The 23,191-nt window shown below is 42.3% G+C and overlaps 1 protein-coding gene across 7 annotated transcripts in view; it reads left to right on the top strand.

Annotated features, from left to right (window-relative positions):
• Nucleotides 1–23,191, top strand: part of osbpl6 (oxysterol binding protein-like 6) — a 200,434-nt gene that overhangs the window by 137,036 nt on the left and 40,207 nt on the right. For 6 of the 7 annotated variants that reach the window (XM_078552023.1, XM_078552022.1, XM_078552021.1 and 3 more), the window contains 5 exons: nucleotides 90–220; nucleotides 9,468–9,605; nucleotides 10,758–10,845; nucleotides 21,500–21,753; nucleotides 22,223–22,360. In XM_078552023.1, coding sequence (XP_078408149.1) covers nucleotides 90–220; nucleotides 9,468–9,605; nucleotides 10,758–10,845; nucleotides 21,500–21,753; nucleotides 22,223–22,360 — 749 coding nt within the window. The remainder of the gene's footprint in view (nucleotides 1–89; nucleotides 221–9,467; nucleotides 9,606–10,757; nucleotides 10,846–21,499; nucleotides 21,754–22,222; nucleotides 22,361–23,191) is intronic. The other variant, XM_078552020.1, reaches the window with a different exon arrangement.

Here is a 23,191-nt window from a genome sequence, read left to right as displayed (position 1 = left end):
TGAAAATTGTAGGGCAATAACAATTGATAAGCAATCAACACAATAAAACTGTATTTTTATTTTGTGTTTTTGCTGTTTTCTTTTCACAGTTCATTGTCTTTTAAAGTCTGCCTTCAACACAGTAGCAATAGAAAGGGAGCAGCTGAAGCAAATGCTGTTGGAGCAAGAACATTCTGGCCACAATGCCCAAATCTTCAACCTTAGGAGAACACTCTCCCAGGTACTTTATACACAGAAGATTATAGTTTGCCAGCTGTGACATGTTCCAGCGGTCTTCGAACTGAGACGTATGTTGAGATTATTTACAGACAGCTTTACTCAATATTATTCTTTTTGTTTAACTTGCTGCCTTATTTGAGCCTCTGTAATCCTGATCCCAACATGTGTCTGTGTACAGACAACCTGTCTGTAGCTCTGCTAAAAGCCACAAAGGATACACCATGTAGAAATGATAAGAAATATAAATTACAAATGAACATATGAATCAGGAGCCATTAGGCCCCTCCAGCCTGCCCTGCAATTTGATAAGATCACGGTCGATCTTTACACCATGTCTACAGGTTCCCCTTTATCCACGTTGCTTGTTGGTTCCTAAAAGAACTGTAATAAATGAGTGAAACACAATTTCCCTTTCACAAGACCATGTTGACTCTGCCTAAATGCATTAAGATTTTCTAAGTGCCCTGTTATAGCCTCCTTAATAATCGATTCCAGCATCTTTCCTATGACAAATGTTAGGCTGACTGGCCTGTAATTTCCTGCCGTCTTGAATAAAGCAGCTCCATTTCACTAATTTGCAATCTTTCCAGAGTTTAGGGAATTTTTGAAAATTGAAACCAATGCATCTATTATTTCAGCAGCCATTTCTTTTAAGATCCTAGTTCTAATAATTTTTCCAGTGCCCTTTCCCTGGTGATTGTAAATGTTTTAAGTTCCTCCCTCTTTCACCTCTTGATTTACAATTATTTCTGGGATGCTATTTGTGTCTTCTACAGTGAAGATAGACACAAAATATCTATTCAATGCTTCTGCCAGTTCCTTATTTCCCATTATTAATTCCCCAGACTCTCTCTTTAGAGGACCAATGCTCACTTTAGTTACTTGTTTCCTTTTTAAATACCTGTAGATACACTTACTATCTAATCTTTATATTTCTAGTTAGCTTTCTCTCAAACTCTAATTTCACCTTCCTTATTTTTTATCGTCATTCTTGCTGTTTTTTACATTCTGTGCAATCTTCTGTCCTGCCATTAATCCTCACAGAATTGTAAGCTTTTTCTTTCAATTTAATACTATCTTTAACTTCCTTAGTTAGCCACAAATGATGCACCCTTCTCCTAGAATCTTTCTTTCTCACTGGAATGTATCTTTGTTGAGTGTTATGAAATACCTTCTCAAATATGTTCCACTGCATCTCTACTGACCTATCCCTTAACCTAATTTCCCAGTTCACTTTAGCCAGCTCTGTCTTAATACCCTTATAATTGCCTTTGTTTAAGTTTAAAACACTAGTCTTGGATCCACTCCTCTCTCCCTCAAACTGAATGCGGAATTCAATCATGTTATGATCGCTGCGACCTTGGGATGCCTTTACTATGAGGTCATAAATTAATCTTGTCTCATTACACATTACCAGGTCCAGAATAGCCTGGCTAGGAAATTGTTCTGAAAATATCTATGAACTCATCTTCTGGGCTACCTTTTCCAATCTGATTCATCTAATCGATATGCAGATTAAAATCACCCATGGTTATCGCCTTACCCTTCTCACAAGTACCCATTATTTCTTCCTGTATTCCGTCCTACAATGTAGTTACTGTTAGGGGACCTATAAACTACTCCTACAAGTGACTTCTTACCTTCACTATTTCTTATCTCTACCCAAACTGATTCTACATCCTGACTTTGTATTGAAGAAAATTGTAATTCATCAAGAGTATGCAGATTGATGTTTGAAAAAAATGTTATGTTGTTAAGTTCCCTTTTCTTCTCCACTCTTACCTCCAACAGCAAGTGCTCAGAGCTCATGGATTTCTTGTCACCAAGCATGAGATCAGCTTCCTGTGCCACTTTCCTCCCTTCTGCTAGCCCATCAGAACCAAACTTCTCCTTAGGCTCTGCCCTGTTAGCCCTTAGTTTGCATCTTTTTTTTTGTTTCTCTCCCATCACCCCTCATGCTCCTTCTGAGCTCATCTTGTCCATGAGAGCCACCTCCAGCTCTCTCGACCCTATTCCCACTGAACTGCTCACCACACCCCTCTACTGTGTTATCTGACATTTTAAACAGTTCTCAGGTTCTGTCCCTCCTTCAAATCTGCTGTCATCACCCCTCTCCTCAAAAAAATCAACCCTTGACCCTTTCGTCTTTGTAAACTATCACCCATCTCCAACTTCCCTTTTCTTTCCAAAAGCCTTGATCGTGTTGTCACCTCCCCAATTTCTGCCCATCCTTCTGGAAGGTTAAGCTTGGCTCCCTCGAATAATGTTTCCGCTCCTGACAAAATGGCTTTTATTAAAGTCACAAATTACGTCCTGTGAGACTGTGATAAAGGTAAACTATCCATCCTCATCCTTTTCAACCTGTCTGCAACCTTCCACACAGTTGATCACACCATCCTCCTCCAATGTGTCTCCGCCATCGTCCAGCTGTGTGGGTTTACACTAGCCTAGTTCCATTCTTATCTATTTAATCATAGTTAGAGAATAGTCTTCTTCCCATTCCTGCACAGTTATCGCTGGTGTCCCTCAAGGTACTAGCCCCTCTTCTCAAGTACATGGTGCTCTTCAGTGACATCATTCAAAGACACAACTTAAGTATCCACATGTAGGCTGACGATATCCTCACCACCACCTCTCTCGACTCTTCCACCGTCTCCAAATTATTAGACTACGTATTTGACGCTCAGTATTGGATGAGCAGAATTTCCTCTAGTTAAGTATTGGGAAGACTGAATGCATTGTCTTCAATTCCTGCTATAAACTTTGCTCCTTAGCCACTAACTCCATCGCTGGCAACTGTCTGAAGCTAAACCAGGGTGTTTGCAACCTTGGTGTTATACTTGAACCCGAGATGAGCTTCCAACCACATGTCCTTGCTGTCATTGAGATCGCCAATTTCCATCTTTGTAACGTCTCCTGACTCCACTGCTGCCTCAGCTCTTATCCTCCTGAAATCCTCATCCATCCCTTTGTTAGCTCTGGGTATTCTAATGCACTCCTAGTCAGTATCCCATGTTCTGACGCCCCCCCATAAATATGAGGTCATCTGAAACACTGCTGCCTGTGTCCTGACTAGCACCAAGTCACGTTTACTCATCTCCATTGTGGCTTGCAGACCTACAATGACTCCCAGTTGAGCAAAGCCTTGATTTTAAAATTCCTATCCTGTTTTTCAAATACCTCCTTGGCCTCACCCCTCCCTATCTCTGTAATCTCCTCCAGCCCCTACAACCCTCCCTATCTCTGTCATCTCCTCCAGCCCCTAAAACCCTCCCTATCTCTGTCATCTCCTCCAGCCCCAACAACCCTCCCTATCTCTGTCATCTCCTCCAGCCTCTACACCCCTCCCTATCTCTGTCATCTCCTCCAGCCCCGACAACCCTCCCTATCTCTGTCATCTCCTCCAGCCCCTACAACCCTCCCTATCTCTGTAATCTCCTCCAGCCCCTACAACCCTCCCTATCTCTGTAACCTCCTCCAGCCCCTACAACCCTCCCTATCTGTGTAATCTCCTCCAGCCCCTACAACCCTCCCTATCTCTGTAACCTCCTCCAGCCCCTACACCCCTCCCTATCTCTGTAACCTCCTCCAGCCCCTACAACCCTCCCTATCTCTGTAACCTCCTCCAGCCCCTACAACCCTCCCTATCTCTGTAACCTCTTCCAGCCCCTACAGCCCTCCCTATCTCATACACTTTTTGAGGTATCTGTATCTTCTAATTCCAGCCTCTTGCGCATCTCCAATTTTAATTGCTCCACCATTGGTGGTCATGCCTTCAGCTGCCTAGGCCCTAAGCTTTGGAAATTCCTCCCTAAACCTCTGTGCCTATCCACCTCACTTTCCTACTTTAAGATGCTCTTTAAAACGAACCCCTTTGACCAAGCATTTGACCCCCTGCCTTAATATCTCCTTATGAGGTTTGGGGCAGGATTTTTGCCACTGACACCCCCCTGACCCCTTCCCCAAACCGAAATTTGGAACAGCGATTTACGGGCCCCGAAAATGTTGGAAGTGGTTGACCTAACGGTTTCTTGACCCTGTTCTTGCCATCAGCCATTTTGCACGAGAATGTTTGGGGTCGGCAGGGCTGCTCACCTCAACGTGGTGGGCAGCCAATTAGGCATTTTAAGAGCCTTGTTAAAGATGAGGCCGACTGGGATTTTCCTGGTAGGAGTGTGCCCCCATAATTGGCCTGGAGACAGGCTCGTCATCCAGTTAAAAATGGCAGGTGGGCTCTCAAAGCACCAGGGCCAATCAGAGACCTGCCAGCTCGAAAGCAGCAGAAGACTGCAAAAGAGAATGTAAAGGAGAGGATGCTTTCTCCAAAGTTTTTTAACTTAAATTATAAGATGCATCATGCAGCCATACTGTGGAGTGGGGAATCCTCTCTATAGGCCGGCTTGCAGCTGCTCCTGCAGCCATGCACCCACATTAGAATCAGCAGCTCCCACCTCGGCCAGTGAGGTTGCTGATGTCAGTGCTGAAGGGCCTCCCACTTGTCCTCCAGCCTCAAGGGCCTGTCTACCATCCTTAGTTGAGCGGTGGTGAGCCTACTGCCTGCCATTAATTAAATTTCCATTAATAATTAGCATCTGAAAGAATGAGACTCCACACATGTAAAAGTAAATTTTCCATGCTAGAGGCATTGTTTGGCAGTAATTAAGACATATCACAACATTAAAATTCACTTACTAATTGACGAGCCCTAACTTTCTGGCATATTTACTGGGAATCTAGTAGGCATGTACAACAATATCATGCCCTTGTATTTGAATGTCAAGTCTCTGGCTGAGATACTGCTAGAGCAAAGTTTCCTGAGGAACATGGTAGCTTGATGTGCAATTTTCTGATTTTCACATCTAGCTTTGCATGTCTAGATGCCTGAAGTTGCTGTCCGATTTACTTTTTAATAATGTTGTATACAGATGACTTCACCATTATTCTTGCTACAAAACCAGGGCCATTGTAACTATTATCTATTGTAATGTTTCAGCTCACAATCATTTAGTTCTGATTACACTATACGTTTTACCAACACATATGTATTGGTAAGATGTAATTGTAGAGGTTTGCATGTCATCTTCTGCCATCTCCCTCAAAGTTTTAAAACTGAGCAACTGGGTAATTCTTCACTTAGCTGGTTTTATTTTCTTCCAGAGGTCATTCATTCCCTGGTTGTGATCCTGGGTTCACGATTGAAACACAGTCTTTCCTTTCAGTTGGTATTGATATCATTTAACCTATTTTGACTATGTAATAGATTCTTTTATTCTTGAGGTTGTGTTAAATTGCCAAGCAACTTCCATACAAACCTTCACTGTGGAATGTGGATTGGGAGATTGAATCTTGTTCTAATTACAGGCTAACAGGCTGTTCTAAAACCAGATCCACCTCTGGTCTAGCATTGAGCCTCTAGCTAGAGTATTAACCTGTCTGTTTTCTTTCAAGTGTTGACAAATCTGTTTATTTACAACATTTTCTGCTTTTAATTAAAATTCCAGCATTCAAATTTTGTTGCATCTCCACCTTTTCTTCAGCAAATCTTGATATCTTGGATTTTTTCATTTTCTAATTAATTGTGGCAGTATTGTTGAGTGATGGTAAATGGAAGGGGGACATGTGTTTAATTTATGGTTCGTTTAAACATTTAACTTTAAACAAAATAGCTGTTGTCTGATGACTGAATGATAACTTAAAGTTAAAATCAGGGCTACTGCAATATTCAGTATTAATGTTTCCACAGTAAAAGTACGCAGGTACCACCTTTAAAAAAAGCTATTTCCTTTATGTCTAAAACACTGAATATCTGCCTAAAGGTCTTTGGCTACATAACTAATAAAAGGTTGCTCCTTTTTAAAATATTTTCTCCGACTCTTGAGAGTCAAACTCTTGAGGTTCAGTGCAACAGATAGAAGTTTCTCAAGAATTTGGTTGCAAGATTGCACATTGACCAGTCTGTGGGCTGTAGGCTTCACATAATCGTGTACCTAAAAGAATTGCAGCTGATGCAACATTTTTATATCTAATTAAATGATAAATCATTAGAAGGATTGAAGGGAAAGAAGATGGAACTTGCATGGCCTCTATGTCCCAAAATACTTCAGACATTTTAAAAGTATAATCTGTTGTTTTGTAGACAAACTTAGCAATCAATTTGCACACGGCAAGGTCCCACAAATAGCACTGAGATACATGACAACACATTGATGGAAAAATTCCTCCAGATGAAAAAATGATTAATATCACAATGTATCTCATGACACTTATACAGGTTTCTGTTAGTTCTACAGATCTTTGGTTCAGCATTTCAGCATCACTTGTCACTCCTGCAGATGCATCTTGCTTCCCCATAATCTGGAGATCATCTTTCTGCTACCTAGTTAAGCATTAGCATAACCAAGGAACCGTGACAACAAGCCCCTTCATTATTTTTATCTCCCACATATATTTCTCCCACTTTTTAAAAGCTGAACTGAAGAAGACTCTAGTGAGATGAGGCCAACTGTAAAATAACAATTTGGTTGACTACATAAAATCTATGGCCAGAATTTTCCTGTTGGCGATTTGGGGGCGGAGCCCGCTCGCCGACAGGAAAATGACGCGGAATGACATCAGGAGGAACCTCCGACGTCATCCCAGTCCCTTTAAATTTTTAGGAAGGCGGGCAGACAGCGAAATCAGCTGTCCGCCCACCGACCTGTCAATGGCCAATTGAGCCATTGACAGGCTAATTAGGATCATTAAAGACCTGCCTGTCCAACCTTAAGGCTGGCGGGCAGGCCAGGAGCCCCAGCGGGCTCCTGATAATACATGAAACCTCATCCACTGGTGGGATGAGGTTTCATGTCCGTTTTTAAAAAGTTTAATAAAGTTTATGTCATTTTTATTAACATGTCCCATCAACATTGTCACATGAGGTAGACAATGTTAATAATATTTTAATTTTTCTAGTCTTTAACTTTTGTGCACTGTCATTAATCTCCCTGAGACAGCACTTAGTCTCAGGGAGCAGTGCGCTCTTTCACACACATGCGCAAAAGAGCGCACTTTGACAGCTGGGGATTCCCCCTCTCCTCCACCCCCCCACCCCCACACAGGAAGCGCTTCCTGTCGGGAAGCGCGCTAAAGGCCCGCCCACTCAAAATGGTGGCGGGCCCCGTTTCAGCGGCCCACCAAGGGCAAAATTCTGCCCTATGAATGCAGTTTTCACAGCATGATTCAATCAATTTGCTACTGCAATTCATGTCAAGCAGAAGTGATCAATCTCTGCATCAGTTTGGCTTTTGACTTTTCTTAACTTGAGGTGATGCAAGTTTTGACTGAACAACATCATATCTTTTTAATTGCATCTGTTCAACAAGCCATGTTTTCAGAGCATGGACATCCATACTAGCAAGGGCTTTGATGCAAGGGATGGAATTAATCTATGCCCTATGCAGATTTGGGATCCTTCATGCAGAAAATAAAAGTTCGTTCCTCAGTTCGTACAGAATTTTGGCATAGCTATTCTGCATTTTTGTGGATATAAGAGATGGCTATAGAGGCCTTAGGTTTGTCCACTTTCTCAGAATAAATTAATTTCATAGCAGAATGGATCAGCTTTGCAATTTAAGACCACTTTAAAACAAAAAATTGTTAATGTGGAAGGAACAAAACTATTTATATAAAATTTGGCATTATGGAAATTTTATTGAAAGAGGGAAGTGAAATATTACTTGTATTCAAATATAAAACTCTTCACTATAAATCTTATACTTTCATTATGTCATGATTTACAGCAGCATTTGTGTGTGTTATTTCATTAAATATATTAATTTTTATGTCTTTTATTTAGTGAATGAGAGACTTTAAGACCTAAGTAGATTTATTGACTGGCCACTTCACTCTTGTATATGATACCTTTTTGAGAGTATTCAGAGCTGTAAGATAAGCTATAATAACACGTGAATAGTGTAGCCTGTTGCCAAGCTGCATATGTTAGCATCCTTATCTGATATCTAACTGTCCCATTGTCTCCTGACTAGCCATCTTCTTTACAGTTTTCCTCTGCAGTGCAATTTTCTCCCTTAATAAATACATATCATTATAATAAATAATCCTGCTTTGGGTACAACAAGCAGAATGTTACTTAACCCATTTCTTTTAGAATTCTAGATACTCTCTCATCTGCTCTGGTGGGCTTTGGTGTTGGTGAGGCAAGTTTCACATCTGATGAGTGGACCTCAGATAGATGCAAAAGAATAATGTGGCATCTCTGGGTTTCAGTGTAATGACTAACTGAAGCTGCTGCTCCGTGCTTTGGAATTTAGACATGAAGAGATATTTTCAGCTTAATGGAACTTTACAGCTTTCTTGGAACCATCTTGATTTTATTAAAACTGAAATATGATAACCTTATACTTGTGCAACTGAAATGGATGCTGTAGTCTGTTAAGCTGCTGATGATGCTGGAGGTGATGCTTGATGCTCGCACCCTTGATCATGGTCATAGTAGAGATTGCGTTGACTGCAGTGGATTTCCCTCCTGATATTACTAGTTCTCCTTCATTGTGCCCTGAAGTGAATGGCTGACTTGGTATTACTGGAACCTCTAGTCGAGGCACCAGTAGGAAGGTTACCTCTTTCTGCTCCTTAGAAGTAAGTTAAATGGGGAGATTTTGACCACAGCCCAATTTGTGCCAATATCCTTTTTACTTCTTGAGAGTTTCACTTTTCTATTTCTCATCTGTCTGCTATGATAACAGTGAACTCGCAAATACTTACCTTTCATGTTCCATATGCCTGGCACATGAACATATGGCAGCATGTTCATATTCTCAAAGATATACACACTAGTTGGAAAATGTTTCACAGCCCTGAAAAGCATCCTAAAAGTGATCCTCTTCCAGTCAAACCATCGTTACTGCAACTGATGTTGTTCTCAGGTTATTTTGGATTTGCTGTGTTACTTTGTAGGTCCTGTTGTCAAGGTTGCCTAGTTATTGTTCTGTGACTAATTTGAATGCATTGGTCAAATAATTTGCTGCATAATTTCATCTGACATAGGTTTGGTAAATGCAATACTTTGGCACAAAATGTGCCCACAAAGAGGATGGAATATCAAAAATGTGTGCTTTTAATCAAGTTTGTGCTAATGCAAAATTGCATTCAAAATTAGATGCAAAAAGTAAACAGCTTTCCAAGCCTAGTATACCTAAAGCTAATGATCTTCAGCATTTTTTACTTTAAACTAATTTTTAAACTTTCAGCCAAGCGGCAAGATTCATGCCAATATCCCACTGTCACAGCAGGTCTGTAATGAGAGCAGGCTCTCCATGTCTGAATCAGTGTCAGAATTCTTTGATGCTCAAGAAGTGCTTCTATCAGCAAGCTCTTCCGAGAATGAGGTAAGAGAGAAAATATTACAACGCTTTGAAGCTCTTTTTTGGGGGAGGAGAAGTCAAAGTTTAATGCATAGCCATTAGAACTGGCTTTATCAAGAATTCCAACTGTTCAATTCAATTGTAACATGTGTTCGTAATAAACTGGATGAAATACTTTCAAATTCTTTAATAATGAATTAACCATGCACAATGTACGATTTTCCTGTTTAGTTCAGCTGTGTTTTTTAAGCTTGCCTATTCCAAAAAAATCTAACTCTCATAAGAGGGCCCGAAGTCAGTTAGAAAGTAAGTGCTGGATTTTCAGTTGCTGGTGGGGTAGGGATTGAGTGCAGGCTCGATTTAAAAATCAAATTCCCTGAGGGTGTTTCTGGATCCCAACGCCTCCAGGCTGTGGTCTGATTTTCAAAGGGAGGGCAGGAGTGAGGGAATGGAGAACCCACTGGCTTTCAATTAAGGGCCCTTTAAGCTCCTTGAGGAGCTTGATATCGGGCCAGGGAGAGCAAGACTGCAATTTTCAAGTGTGATTTTTTTGCAAACCCAAACAGTCTGATGCATGTTAGTGCACAGCTGTTGGGTTCAAAGTGTGGAGAAATTATTATTTTTTTTTGGGAAGCATTGGGACCTGTGGGATCTTGTGCCGGATTGTACACATTACCTCTCATTTGGCTATATGGACACTTTTTTAAAGCTTTTATGCTGCTGCCCCTCCCAAGATGCTGCCTTTTCTCTTTGACAAGACAGCGATAGGCGCCATCATGGCTGTCATCAGCCCCCATTATGGGCAGTGAGTTCACCACCTACCCAATCAAGGTATTAACATTTCAAAATAGTGTCGCATGAGCGATGCAGTTGAGGCGTGCTGTCAGGACCTGGAAATTATCCAGGCATCATGTTCTTGATCCCGATTTGGATAGTGACTGTAAACTTCAAATGCTTATTGCCTTACAGGCACTACAAACCTGAAGTGCACTGCCCGAGGCCAGGAATGTCGACCTCTATTACTTTCTCCAGTGTGTTAGCAAACTACAGTGAAAATTGAACTACAGTATATTCCTACGTATAACCCACTTGTATTTTAAGATTCTGGAATCAAGATGCAACAATAAGCTTATTTTCTTTCACAACAAATTTAATGCTTCTCTTTTTAATCCTCAGGGATCAGATGATGAATCATATGTTAGTGACGTCAGTGACAATATTTCAGAAGACAATGCCAGTGTTGGAGAGACTGTTTCTCGACAATGTATGAACAAAACCATACAATATAATTTAGTGATGATGGAATTTAAAAAATGAGTATGCATGCGTATGGATGTGTGTGTGTGATATATATATTATATATACACATGCATGCAATTGAGACTATTGTTCTTCACTATTTCCATAAATGATTTGGAATTGGATGTTTAATTTGCTAACAACACCAAATTGGGAGGTGTATTTGATATAAAGACTGCGACAAAATATAGGAAGATGTTAATACAATTGCAGAATGGCTGTTAATTGGCAAAGGAAATTCAATCTAGATAAGTGGGATTGTGCATTTTGGCAGGAAGAATAAAGAAGGCTACATTCTCCTTGGAAAGTAAGTGCCTAAATTAAGTAGAGGAACAAAGGGATCTAGGGTACACTAGGTATACATAAGATAGTCACTAATAAATCCAATAAGGAATTCAGGAGAAACTTCTTTACCCAGAGAATGGTTAGAATGTGGAACTTGTTAGCAGAATGAGTAGTTGAGACAATTGGGATAGATGTATTCAAAGGAGGTTAGATGAGCACATGAAAAAGAAAGGAATAGAAGGATATATTGATGGGGTTAGATAAGGGATGGGGAAAGATCATGTGAAACCTAAACATCAGCATGGATCTGTCGGGTCAATTGGTCCGTTTCTGTGTGGTAAGTACTCTATCACTTTTAGCTAATCACCATGTGTGTAGAAAAATACATGATATATAAGTTTAAGGATATCATGAGCTGCATTTATTAGTGTTCACTCACCCCTGACACCAGTTATAATCTTAAAATGTTCTCTAACCCATGCTATTGTTTAAGATCAGCTTTCTGTTTGAAGTCGTTAATCTTTTTTAATTTTCCATGGTGTTTAGTTTACTTTTTAATGCAGTCATGGCAGGTGTGTTAGCAGGTTCCTATAATTGCTCGCCAATTGAACTGATTTAAACTGAAAAGGTATTGGAATTTATTGAATTGAATATTAAGGGAAATAACATACCCTGTATATATTATATTTTAAATTGAAAGAGGAGCAGCTGCTTAATCAATCCAAACTAGCATTCTGTACTCTCGAGAGGTGAGCAATGGAAAGAAAGAGGGGACAGAGATTAGCAAAGTCTTGGAGAGAAGAGTAGTGAATTAACACCTGATTAACTATGTCAATCCCGATTTCACTACATGATAATATCGTCAGCTGAATTCATTTCCAAGCATTGAAAGATAATTGTGTACTACTGTGGAAAGATATTACAGAGTGCCTCATTAAACTTAATTACATCAAATTATTATCCTGTTGAGTCAGCGGGTATCATTCAACTATTACATTATAGTAGTTGTCAGTATATCCTTATCTCCTGAAATAAGAGACCTCAGACAGATGACTGTACTCAGCTGGTCTTAAGATTTAATCATCTCTTTTATTGCTCTCATAAAACACAATTGAATATTCATAATAGTCACAAGCCCTTAACACTAGAGGTGCATTGGTCATCTTAATTCTGGGGTGAAGGGCATCTGAGTGTGAGGGAGTCTCAGTGTTAGCAGTATGGTTTAAATGACCACATTTATGACAAACAGTACAACAACAACTTGCATTTGTATAGTGCTCCTTATGTAGAAGAAAAAAGTACTTTACAGTGAGGGGTGCAAACAGCAAAAGATTGGAATGATGAAAGGAGGGGAGCAAATGCAAAAAGCATGATTGGAGAGATTTTTTTAAGATGACCTTTAAAGAAGGGAGAGAACATGAGCAAGTAGTTTTGGGGTGAAAGAATATAGGTGCTGTGGCTATAAGAATGGTCTCCTACAATACAGTAAGGGAATGGGATAAGCAGTGTCTAGTTTAAAATATAGGAATAGAACGTTCAGCCCTTAAAGCATGTACCATTCAATGAAATCAAGGCTGATCTGTATCCCTAACTCCATCTTCCCGCCATGGCTTCATGTCCCTTAATACCATTGGCTAGCACAAAACTTTAAAATTATTAAATGAGCTGGAATCTACTATTTTTGTGGGAGAAACCTCACACTTCTATCTTCCTTTGTGTGAAGAAATCTTTTCTAACTTCTCTCCTGAATGAACTGGCTCTGATTTTAGTTATTTTCCCTTCCACTAGACTCCCCCATTCAGCGGAAAGTTTTCTCTACCCCATCAATTCCTTTCAAAATCCTATAACCTCAATTAAATCACCCCTTAATCTCTCCTATTCCAGGGAGTACTAGCCTAGTTTATGTTGTGTCTCCTTTTAATTTAACTCTTGTAGCTCTAGTAACCTTCTGGCGAATCTATACTACACCCCTTCCAAAGCCAATATATTCTTTCCAAGGTGTGGTGCCCAGAACTATACACAGTACCCCAAATGTGGTCTAAACAAGTCTGTGCATAACTGTAAGAAAACTTTTTCCCTTTTATATTGTAGCTTTCTAGTTTATATAAGTTAACATTCCTTAGGTATTTTCCTAATGTTTGCATCTAACTACTATATTTTAGTGATCATTGCACATGGACCCCTAAGTCTCTTTGGAACTCCACTGTTCCTAGCTTTTTACCATTTTAAGAATCAGCCCAATACATTTTTGATAAATATGGTGAATAGTTGAGTTCCAAGCACTGATCCCTTATGAGATACCAATAGTCACTTCCTTCCAATTTGAGTATATACCCATTATCCTTCCTCTGTCTTCTACCAGTTAACCAGCTCAATAATTTGCCTACGTTCCATTAGCTATAGTTTTAGCTGACACACACTTATGTGGAACCTTGTCGAGTGGGATGTATGATTGCAACAAGTTGTTTGGACAAAATGCCGTCATATAGTGAAGCGATTTGAAATTCATACACTGGGACAGGAGCCAGTGACTAAGGATGGGATGATGGGTCTAGAGAGGGAACTTGGGTTGCAGAGTACTTGATCAACAGATTTATGAAGTGGTTAGGTAATTGCATATCAATCAGAGATGAAGAAGGCATGGATATGGAGAGAGCTAGGGAGATAAGCAGGCAGTTTTCTAGAAGTAAAAAAATGTAGTCTTGGTAACTGACTAGGTGTGACTTAGGAAGTCAGCTAATCAAGCAAAATGCACCACCTGGTTTAATCTGAACAGGCAGCTGGAGACTGAGACATGCACACCTTCCCTCATAAGACATTAGACAACTCCTTCATCCCAGCAATGAATCTAAAGAACTTTCTCTCAGTTGCCCCCGGTGCAAGTATATCCCTCTTTAAATAAGGAGAACCAAAACTGTATGTAGTACTCTAGGTGTTGGCCTCACCAATGCCCTGTGCATTTGTAGCGAAACTTCCCTACTTTTGTATTCCAAGCCCCTTGCAATAAAGGCTAAATTTCAATTTGCCTTCCTGATTAACTGCTGTAACTGCTTGCTGACGTTTTGAGTTTTATGTATGAGGACACCCAGATCCCTCTGTTTTGCAGCATTCTGTAGTCTCTCTCCATTTAAATAACAGGCAGAAATTAATGGACCCCTGCCAGCAGGCAGGGATGATGCCCATAAAATTCCCTGGGTGGCCTACCTGCTGTCTACCCCTGACCTGTACTCAATTTTACGGGGACGTGGGCGAGACCTAAGGTGGCCTTCCCACATTTGTTCCAATTGAGGCCCTTAAATGGCCAATTATTGACCGCTTAAGAGCCACTTCCCACCTGACTTCAATTTTGGTGGGAGGAGTTCAGGAGTAAAGCCCAAAAGGTCACCCTGCTCGGGCTTCAGGCAGGAAAGGAGGTGAGCGCCTACATTAAGCGCCCCTTTTCCATCAGGCGCCCTCGCCTCCCACCAAAAGGTCTGGCACATGGGTGCTCTTGCCCACTCTGACCTCTCCATCAAGACCCCCACCCACCTCTCCCAACCCTCTCTGGGCTCACTCCCCCTCCCTGTTGCAAGGTCCCCCGCACTTACCTGGTCCTGGACTCTGGGACTTAGAATCTAGGAACTACTTGTAGTCGTAGACTTGGCCATTGCTGCCACTGATGTTGCTGGGAGCACAGAGCTGCCAGCCAATCAGGCTGGTCAGCAGCTCTCTGAGGTCAGACTCCACATGAGTGAAGGGTGGACGTCCCATAAGACATAGGAGCCGAAATAGGCCATTTGGCTCATCGAGTCTGCTCTGCTATTCAATGAGATCATGGCTGATCTGATAATCCTCAACTCCACTTTCCTGCCTTTTCCCCATAACCCTTGATTCCCTTACTGATTAAAAATCTGTCTTATCTCTGCCTTGAATATACTTAACAACCCAGCCTCTGCAGCCCTCTGTGGTAAAGAATTCCACAGATTCACAACCCTCTGAGAGAAGAAATTCCTCATCATTTCTGTCTTAAATGGGCATCCCCTTACTCTGAGATTATGCCCTCTTGTTCTAGACTCTCCCACAAGGGGAAACAACCTCTCAGCATCTATCCTGTCAAACCCCCTAAGAATCTTATATGTTTCAATAAGGTCACCTCTCATTCTTCTAAACTCCAATGGGTACAGGCCCAACCTACTCAACCTCTCCTCATAAGAAAATCCCTCCATACCTGGGATCAACCTAGTGAACCTTCTCTGGACTGCCTCCAATGCCAGTATATCTTTCCTTAGATAAGGGGACCAAAACTGTGCACAGTATTCTAGGTGTGGTCTAACTAGTGCCTTGTATAGTTTTAGCAAGACTTTCCTATTTTATACTCCATTCCCTCTGAAATAAAATCCAACATTCCATTTGCCTTCCCTAATACCTGCTGAGCTTGTATGCTAGCTTTTCGTGATTCATGCACGAGGACCCCCAAATCCCTCTTTTCTGCAGTCTTTCTCCATTTAAATAATAATCAGCTCCTCTATTCTTCCTGCCAAAGTGCCTAACCTCACATTTTCCCTCATTATAATCTATTTGCCAAGTTTTTGCAAACTCACTTAACCTGTCTATACCTCTCTATAGACTCTTTGTGCCATCCTTGCCACTCACCTTCCCACCAATTTTTGTGTTATCCGCAAACTTGGCAATAGTACATTCACTTCCCTCACCCAAATCACTAATATATATTGTAAATAATTGTGGCCCTAGCATTGATCTCTGTGGCACTCCACTAGTTACAGGTTGCCTTTCTGAAAATGCCTCCCTTATCCCAACTCTCTATCTTCTATTAGTTAGCCAATCCTCTATCCATGCTAATATACTACCGCCCAACACCATGGTCTGTTATCATATAAAGTGGCCTTATATGCGGTACCTTATCGAACGCCTTTTGGAAATCCAAACATATTACATCAACAAACAGGTTCCCCTTTATCTACCTGCTTGATACCTCCTCAAAGAATTCTAATAAATTTGTCAGGCATGATTTCCCCTTCAAGAAGCTGACTCTGCTTGATTATATTATGCATTTCTAAATGCTCTGCTATTACATCCTTTATAGTAGACTCCAACATTTTCCCAATGATAGATGTTAAGCTAAATGGCCTATCATTACCTGCTTTTTGTCTCCCTCCCTTTTTGAATAAGGGTGTTACATTGGCAGTTTTCCAGTCCTCTGGGACTTTTCCAGAATCTGAGGATTCTCAGAAGATTACTACCAGTGTATCCACTATCTCTGTAGCTACTTCCTTTAAGGATGCATTCCATCAGGTCCAGGGGACTTATCGGCTTTTAGCCCCATTCGTTTCCCTAGTACTTTTTCTATAGTGATAGTTATTGTATTTATTTCCTCCCCCTGCCCCACCCCCACCATTTTGCCCCTTGATTATTCAGTATTTTGGAATGCTATTAGTGTCTTCTACCGTGAAGACTGATGCAAAGTTTTTATTCAACTCTTCTCCCATTTTCTGGTTCCCCATTATTATTTCCCCAGCCTCATTCAGTAAGGGGCCTATGTTCATTTTGGCGCTTCTCTTCCTTTTTATATGTTTGAAGAAGCCCCATCTGTCCATTTTTATATTACTTGCTAGTTTACCCTCAAAGTTTACTTTCTCCCTCTTTATTTTTTTGGTCATCTTTTGTTGGTTTTTAAAACTTTCCCAATCCTCTGGTTTACCACTAATCTTTGCTACATTGTATGTTTTTTCTTTCAATTTGATACTGTCCTTAACTTCCTTGGTTAACCATCGTTGGTTTATCCCCCTCCTTGAACCCTTCTTCCTCACTGGGATAAATCTTTGTTGTGAGTTATGAACTATTTTCTTAAAAGCCTGCCATTGTTTATCAACTGTCTTTTCTGATGAACTCCTTTTCCAGTCCACTGCAGTCAACTCTGCCCTCATTCCTTTATTTCAGTTTAGCACAGTTGTTTTCGACCCAAGTTTCTCACTTTCAAACTGAATGCTAAATTCTACCATGTTATGGTCACTGTTTCCTGGGGGATCTTTTACTCTGGGATTATTTATTAAACCTGCCCCTTTACGCATTACCAGATCCAAATTAAGTCTCCCCCACTCTTTTTTAACAAAGTCTCCCCGCCCTCCGTGCTCTTTTTAACGTGAAGTCTCTGCTCTCCTTGGAGCGTTGAATGGCTGTGGGACTGCTGTGATCTGTGGGGATGCTTTCCTTGCTGACTCTTCATGTGGTGGGGTAGGAAACCATGCCATCCGAAAAGTCCTACCCATTGTTTTCCTTTTCTATTCTTCCTACCAATGTGGAAAACCTCTTTTTCCCAAATTATATCTATCTACCAAATTGTTGCCCACTCATTTCACCTATCTGTGTCCCTTTGCAGACTCTTTGGGCTGGATTTTACCAGCCTTTTGATAACAGGCTGGGAAGCAGGAAGGCTGGCAAGCTAATGCTAGAATGTGTAAGAGGAGGTGCCTATCGTTTTCCCACTGCCATGCCTTTTGGTCAGTGGCAGGAAGGGTTGCAGACAGCACTTCTGCCAGGAGCCCAATTGAACTACTTAAGTGGCCAATTTTACCAGGAGCAATGGCCCCCACTGCCATGTCTTTCTTCACCTCTTCTCCCCCCCCCCCCGCCCCCCCCCCACCCCGCCACCGCGTGGGGAGACCCCATGGTGAACCTTGGTGGCCCTCTTTGACCTAGGGAGTAAAATCATCGAACTTTGTCTCCTTTGTTAACTTAACCAGTGCAGTCTCAGTGCCGTAGGTGGATCAGAATCAAGATAGGAGAGACTTGAAAGCAATTGGTAGAAGAGGTAACCATGGAGATGTTAATGCTGATACCTTCAAGGACATTGGAAATAAAGCGCATGCTTGGCAATAAAAGATATTTGGAATTGAGAACAGGAAAATACTTTGTCGTCAAGAGCTTTGTGGAAGTCAGGCAGTCAGTTGAAGAAACAGATGTGGATTTCATGGGGAAAATCAGTTTGGAGGAGGAATGGAAAAGAAACTGCAAAGAAGGGGCAAAGAGCTACTGAGTTGGGGAAGGCTAAGGTAGTACGGTGTAAAGATGGAAAAGGTCCTATACCATCTACTCAGAAATTCCTCGTTTATATGGCTTTGTGTAGTTTTTTTTTCAAAATAAATGACTAACTGACTATTGAGCCAATGAGAAGGGCATTCAAATTTAATGAACATCATTCCTACTCGACATGAATTTTAATTTCTAATACAATAGTGACATCTCAAAGAAAGGCAACTAAATTTTAAAATATAATTACTTCTGCTTCCCACCTCCTTGAGGAATACTTTTCAATATATAAAATAAAGGTGATTATGAATAAGTGAGCAATGAAACTATATTTCAGTTAATATTTAATTGCCATAGTATCTTTGATTCCCTGTCAGGTCCAGACAAACTAACTATTAATAATGCAATAAATTGGTTTCTATGGTTACAATCATTTTAAAATTATATTTATAAGCAAGGGGAAATCCAACAGCATGTGGGCTGCTGCTAACTAAACTTGTAGAAATTAATTGCAATAACTGTCTTTCTGAGCAGTTGCTAAAGCTTACTAATGCCTAATGTTCCCTCTAAATTTTCTTTGTACTGGGAGGATACAAATCTCTGAGCAATACTTTCATACCCTTGGGCAGTTTGCATCCTAAAAGCCACTGAAATAGGCAGGACTCACAACTTGAAATTTCAATGTGCAGTAATCTGCAGATTGCTGAGCATCAGCACATGTGTTTACAGGAAACATCGCTCTTCCTCCCACTGCTCCCGCTCTCCCTCCCCTCGCGCGCCCCGCTCTCCCTCCCCTCGCGCGCCCCGCTCCCCCTCCCCTCGCGCGCCCCGCTCTCCCTCCCACTGCTCCCGCTCCCCCTCCCCTCGCGCGCCCCGCTCCCCCTCCCCTCGCGCGCCCCGCTCCCCCTCCCCTCGCGCGCCCCGCTCCCCCTCCCCTCGCACACCCTGCTCCCCCTCCCCTCGCGCGCCCCGCTCTCCCTCCCCTCGCGCGCCCCGCTCTCCCTCCCACTGCTCCCGCTCCCCCTCCCCTCGCGCGCCCCGCTCCCCCTCCCCTCGCGCGCCCCGCTCCCCCTCCCCTCGCGCGCCCCGCTCCCCCTCCCCTCGCGCGCCCCGCTCCCCCTCCCCTCGCGCGCCCCGCTCCCCCTCCCCTCGCGCGCCCCGCTCCCCCTCCCCTCGCGCGCCCCGCTCCCCCTCCCCTCGCGCGCCCCGCTCCCCCTCCCCTCGCGCGCCCCGCTCCCCCTCCCCTCGCGCGCCCCGCTCCCCCTCCCCTCGCGCGCCCCGCTCCCCCTCCCCTCGCGCGCCCCGCTCCCCCTCCCCTCGCGCGCCCCGCTCCCCCTCCCCTCGCGCGCCCCGCTCCCCCTCCCCTCGCGCGCCCCGCTCCCCCTCCCCTCGCGCGCCCCGCTCCCCCTCCCCTCGCGCGCCCCGCTCCCCCTCCCCTCGCGCGCCCCGCTCCCCCTCCCCTCGCGCGCCCCGCTCCCCCTCCCCTCGCGCGCCCCGCTCCCCCTCCCCTCGCGCGCCCCGCTCTCCCCTCGCGCGCCCCGCTCTCCCTCCCACTGCTCCCGCTCCCCCTCCCCTCGCGCGCCCCGCTCCCCCTCCCCTCATATGGTACACATGTGAACTAATAACCTCTCTTTGCTTGACACAAACATAGATGAAATACATATCCTGTAGAGAGGATGCACAGAGCTTGAAAGTTTAGATCATAAACATCCTTAAAAATCCATCCATCTCACCAAACAATGAATTGAAGCTCAAAATCTGGCCTCCCTCCTGTTATCCGTGAACCTAGACAGTCCAATTATGTGGCTCAGTCAATACTAAAGGCAGGTGTTCATTGGCAATTCTCTATATATGCGATGAACAACCCAATTTGCATCATAATCCTACCCATCAGTAGATATTATATGCTCATTGAGTAAATCTATTGAACAACTTCACCCCAGAGTGATTATCTCTGTGCATTTATCTGACCATCATGGGCCATACCCACTGGATGGTGACCTTTAGTTGCTGTGGGTTTTTCTGGGCCACTTAGCTCCAGGTTGAGTATTGGGTCATTGGTGAATGAGGAACACGCCTGAGTCTCACTCTAACCCAAGACTGGCAACCAGATTCTACCTGGGCCCCTCCAGTAGAGTATTGCATCCAGTCCTGCAAGCCACAATTAGGCAGGAAGTGAAGGCATTAGAAAGGGTGCAGAAAAGATTCACAAGAATAGTTCCAAGAATGAGGAGCTTCAGTTATGAAGATAGATTGGAGAAGTTAGGACTATTTTCCTTAGAGAAAAGAAGGCTGAGAGGAGATTTGATAGAGGTATTCAAAATCATGAGGAGTCTGGACAGAGTAGATAGAAAGAAACTACCCCCACTCATGAAAGGATCGAGAACAAGAGGACACAGTTTTAAAGTCATTGGTGAAAAAAAGCAAAATATGAGGAGAAATTTTTTTATACTAAGTGATTAGGGTTTGGAATGCACTGCCTGATAGTGTGGTGGAGGCAGGTTCAATTAAAGCATTCAGAAGGGAATTAAACTGTTATCTGAAAAAGAAGAAGGTGCAGGGTTACGGGGAGAAGACAGGGGAATGGTACTAGGTGCGTTGCTCTTTCGGAGAGCAGTGCAGACACGATAGCCAAATGGCCTCCTTCTGTGCTGTAAGAATTCTGGGAATTCTGTGATCACTTTCCTCCAACTCAGCTGCTCCCCTTTCATTGCAGGCTTGACCCAAGGAATTAGCCCAAGTCTCACGCCCTTCCACAAGCCTTGACTGATGACTCCGGAGCACCCTCACCTTCTGAAGCACAGTTTCTGATGCTCTTAAGGCCTTGTCTAACTCCTCAGCTCCTGCCCTTTTCACTTTGCACTGCTCACTTCTAGTCATACCTCTCCTTCCTTCCCATCCCTTCCCCCACTCCCCACATGGCTCAAGCTCGCCATTCCTCCAATCACACATTCCCTCTCTCCATGCTTCCGTTCTTCCAATCACAACTGCACTCTATCCCGTTTTCTCCAGAGTGGCTTGAGCTTTTGCAGTTGGAGTTTGATGCTTAGCCCTCCCATCTCTTGAGCTGTTGCAAGCAGCCTGTGCATTTTAATGCTTGGTACATTCCAGATTGCTGCATGGCTTTGCACACACACACCTTACAGTGAACATTTGCTGATGTGTGCCTTATTTTGCTATCTCATTTGTAGCAAACCCATGCACTAGTTGTTCGATATCTGTAACATTAAGGAAATGCAAGTTAATGCTTTGATCTAATTTATAAGAATGACACTAACTATGTGTCTGATTAACTTTTCTTGTTACAGTGTCTAACGGCGAGCTCATTAGTGGTGCATTTCGAAATGGCAGACGTACATGTCTCCCAGCACCATCACCTGATACCAGTAGCATCAATCTGTGGAATATTTTGAGAAATAACATTGGAAAAGACTTGTCCAAGGTCTCCATGCCAGTTGAGCTGAATGAACCCCTCAATACTTTGCAGCATCTATGTGAAGAATTAGAATATTCTGAATTGTTAGACAAGGCTGCTGAAACAGATGATCCATATGACCGAATGGTAATCTACAGCAGATTAGCCCTTTTGCTTTGTAACCAAATGCCATTGTTTATTTAAACATTTTACTGTTTGTTCTGATCCATTCCTACTGTTAAAAGTTGATCCTCGTAAAGTTCAGTATTCTGATGTTAAGTAATGTTACTACCAGTATTAAAGCAGAAATTGTAATGTTGGTATTGCTACATTGAACTTGCATATCACAAGGCAATGCTGATATTGTAAATTAAAATACAATTTAATAGAATACAACTTGCAAAATTAAATTCAATATCTTTTTCCTACTAGTGTCTAAAACTGAAATCTTCATTCCTGTACCACAATTGTTTATTTGACCTGAGTAACTTTGTTTAAAAAATCTAGACTGAAATAATATAATTGAAGTTATGATAATTTGTGAATATTTGTCTATTGTATTCTACATTTTTAAGACTTTATCTATTTCCATCTACATTCTGTCCTAAATTTCTAGGTTATGGTTGCTACGTTTGCAGTTTCAGGATATGCTACAACATATTACAGAGCTACATTTAAACCTTTTAATCCAGTGCTTGGAGAAACATATGAATGTATTCGAGAAGACAAAGGATTCAGGTTTTTTGCAGAGCAGGTATGATTCATATCCTAATCCATTGCTATATAAACGTTGATTGATCTGAAAGAGAAAAAAATTTTGAATTCTCAGTTGTTGCACTTTGCTTTTAAATCATCATAATGAGCTTTTCAATTACACAGTAAGAGTGAAGAAATATAACCTAGAACTTTCTCCACTGATCTAACATTGCATATCTCAATATTCTAAGAGGTGTAAAGGGACCATGAATAAAATAATAAAATATAACCATTTCGTTCATTGAAAGCTATCATCTTCAATACATTAACTCTAAGCAGATAAGGTTTTATTGTTAACCTCAAAGAATCAAACATATAAGGGTTGAAATTTGTCTGGTCCTGTCCTAGGGCACAAAACTAGCACTGCACAAGCAACCCATACAGGAGGCTTGTGGCTGGCCAGATTTGGTCAAATGTTGTCTTGATGTCACCTCTCTAGTATTTACCTCTTGTTTGGATCAAGGTTGTGATGAGGTCAAAAGCTGAGTGGTTCTGGCAGAATCTGGACTGAAGGATTGTGAAAAAAGTATTGGCACTGTTGATTACTATTCCATTATTTTGCTGATGTCTGATGGGAGGCTGATAAGGTGGTAATTGGTTGGATGAAGTTCATATTACCTTTGTTGATAGGACATACATGGACAATTATCCATGATGTTGGATAGATGCGACTGTCATAGCTGTACTGAATGGCTTGGCTAGAGAGCCAGCTAGTTAAAGAGTGCGGATCTTCAGCACAGCAGCCAGGTCCCATAGGGCCCGTAGCCACTCAGTCTACTTAATGCCATGTGGACTCGATTAGATTGACATCCATGATGATGGAAACTTT

The sequence above is a fragment of the Cetorhinus maximus genome, chromosome 11 (assembly GCF_964194155.1).
Source record: "Cetorhinus maximus chromosome 11, sCetMax3.hap1.1, whole genome shotgun sequence".
In the NCBI taxonomy this organism is placed as follows: domain Eukaryota; kingdom Metazoa; phylum Chordata; class Chondrichthyes; order Lamniformes; family Cetorhinidae; genus Cetorhinus; species Cetorhinus maximus.
The sequence above is the reverse complement of the archived record's forward strand: the minus strand, read 5'-3'. Positions and strand labels throughout refer to the sequence as shown.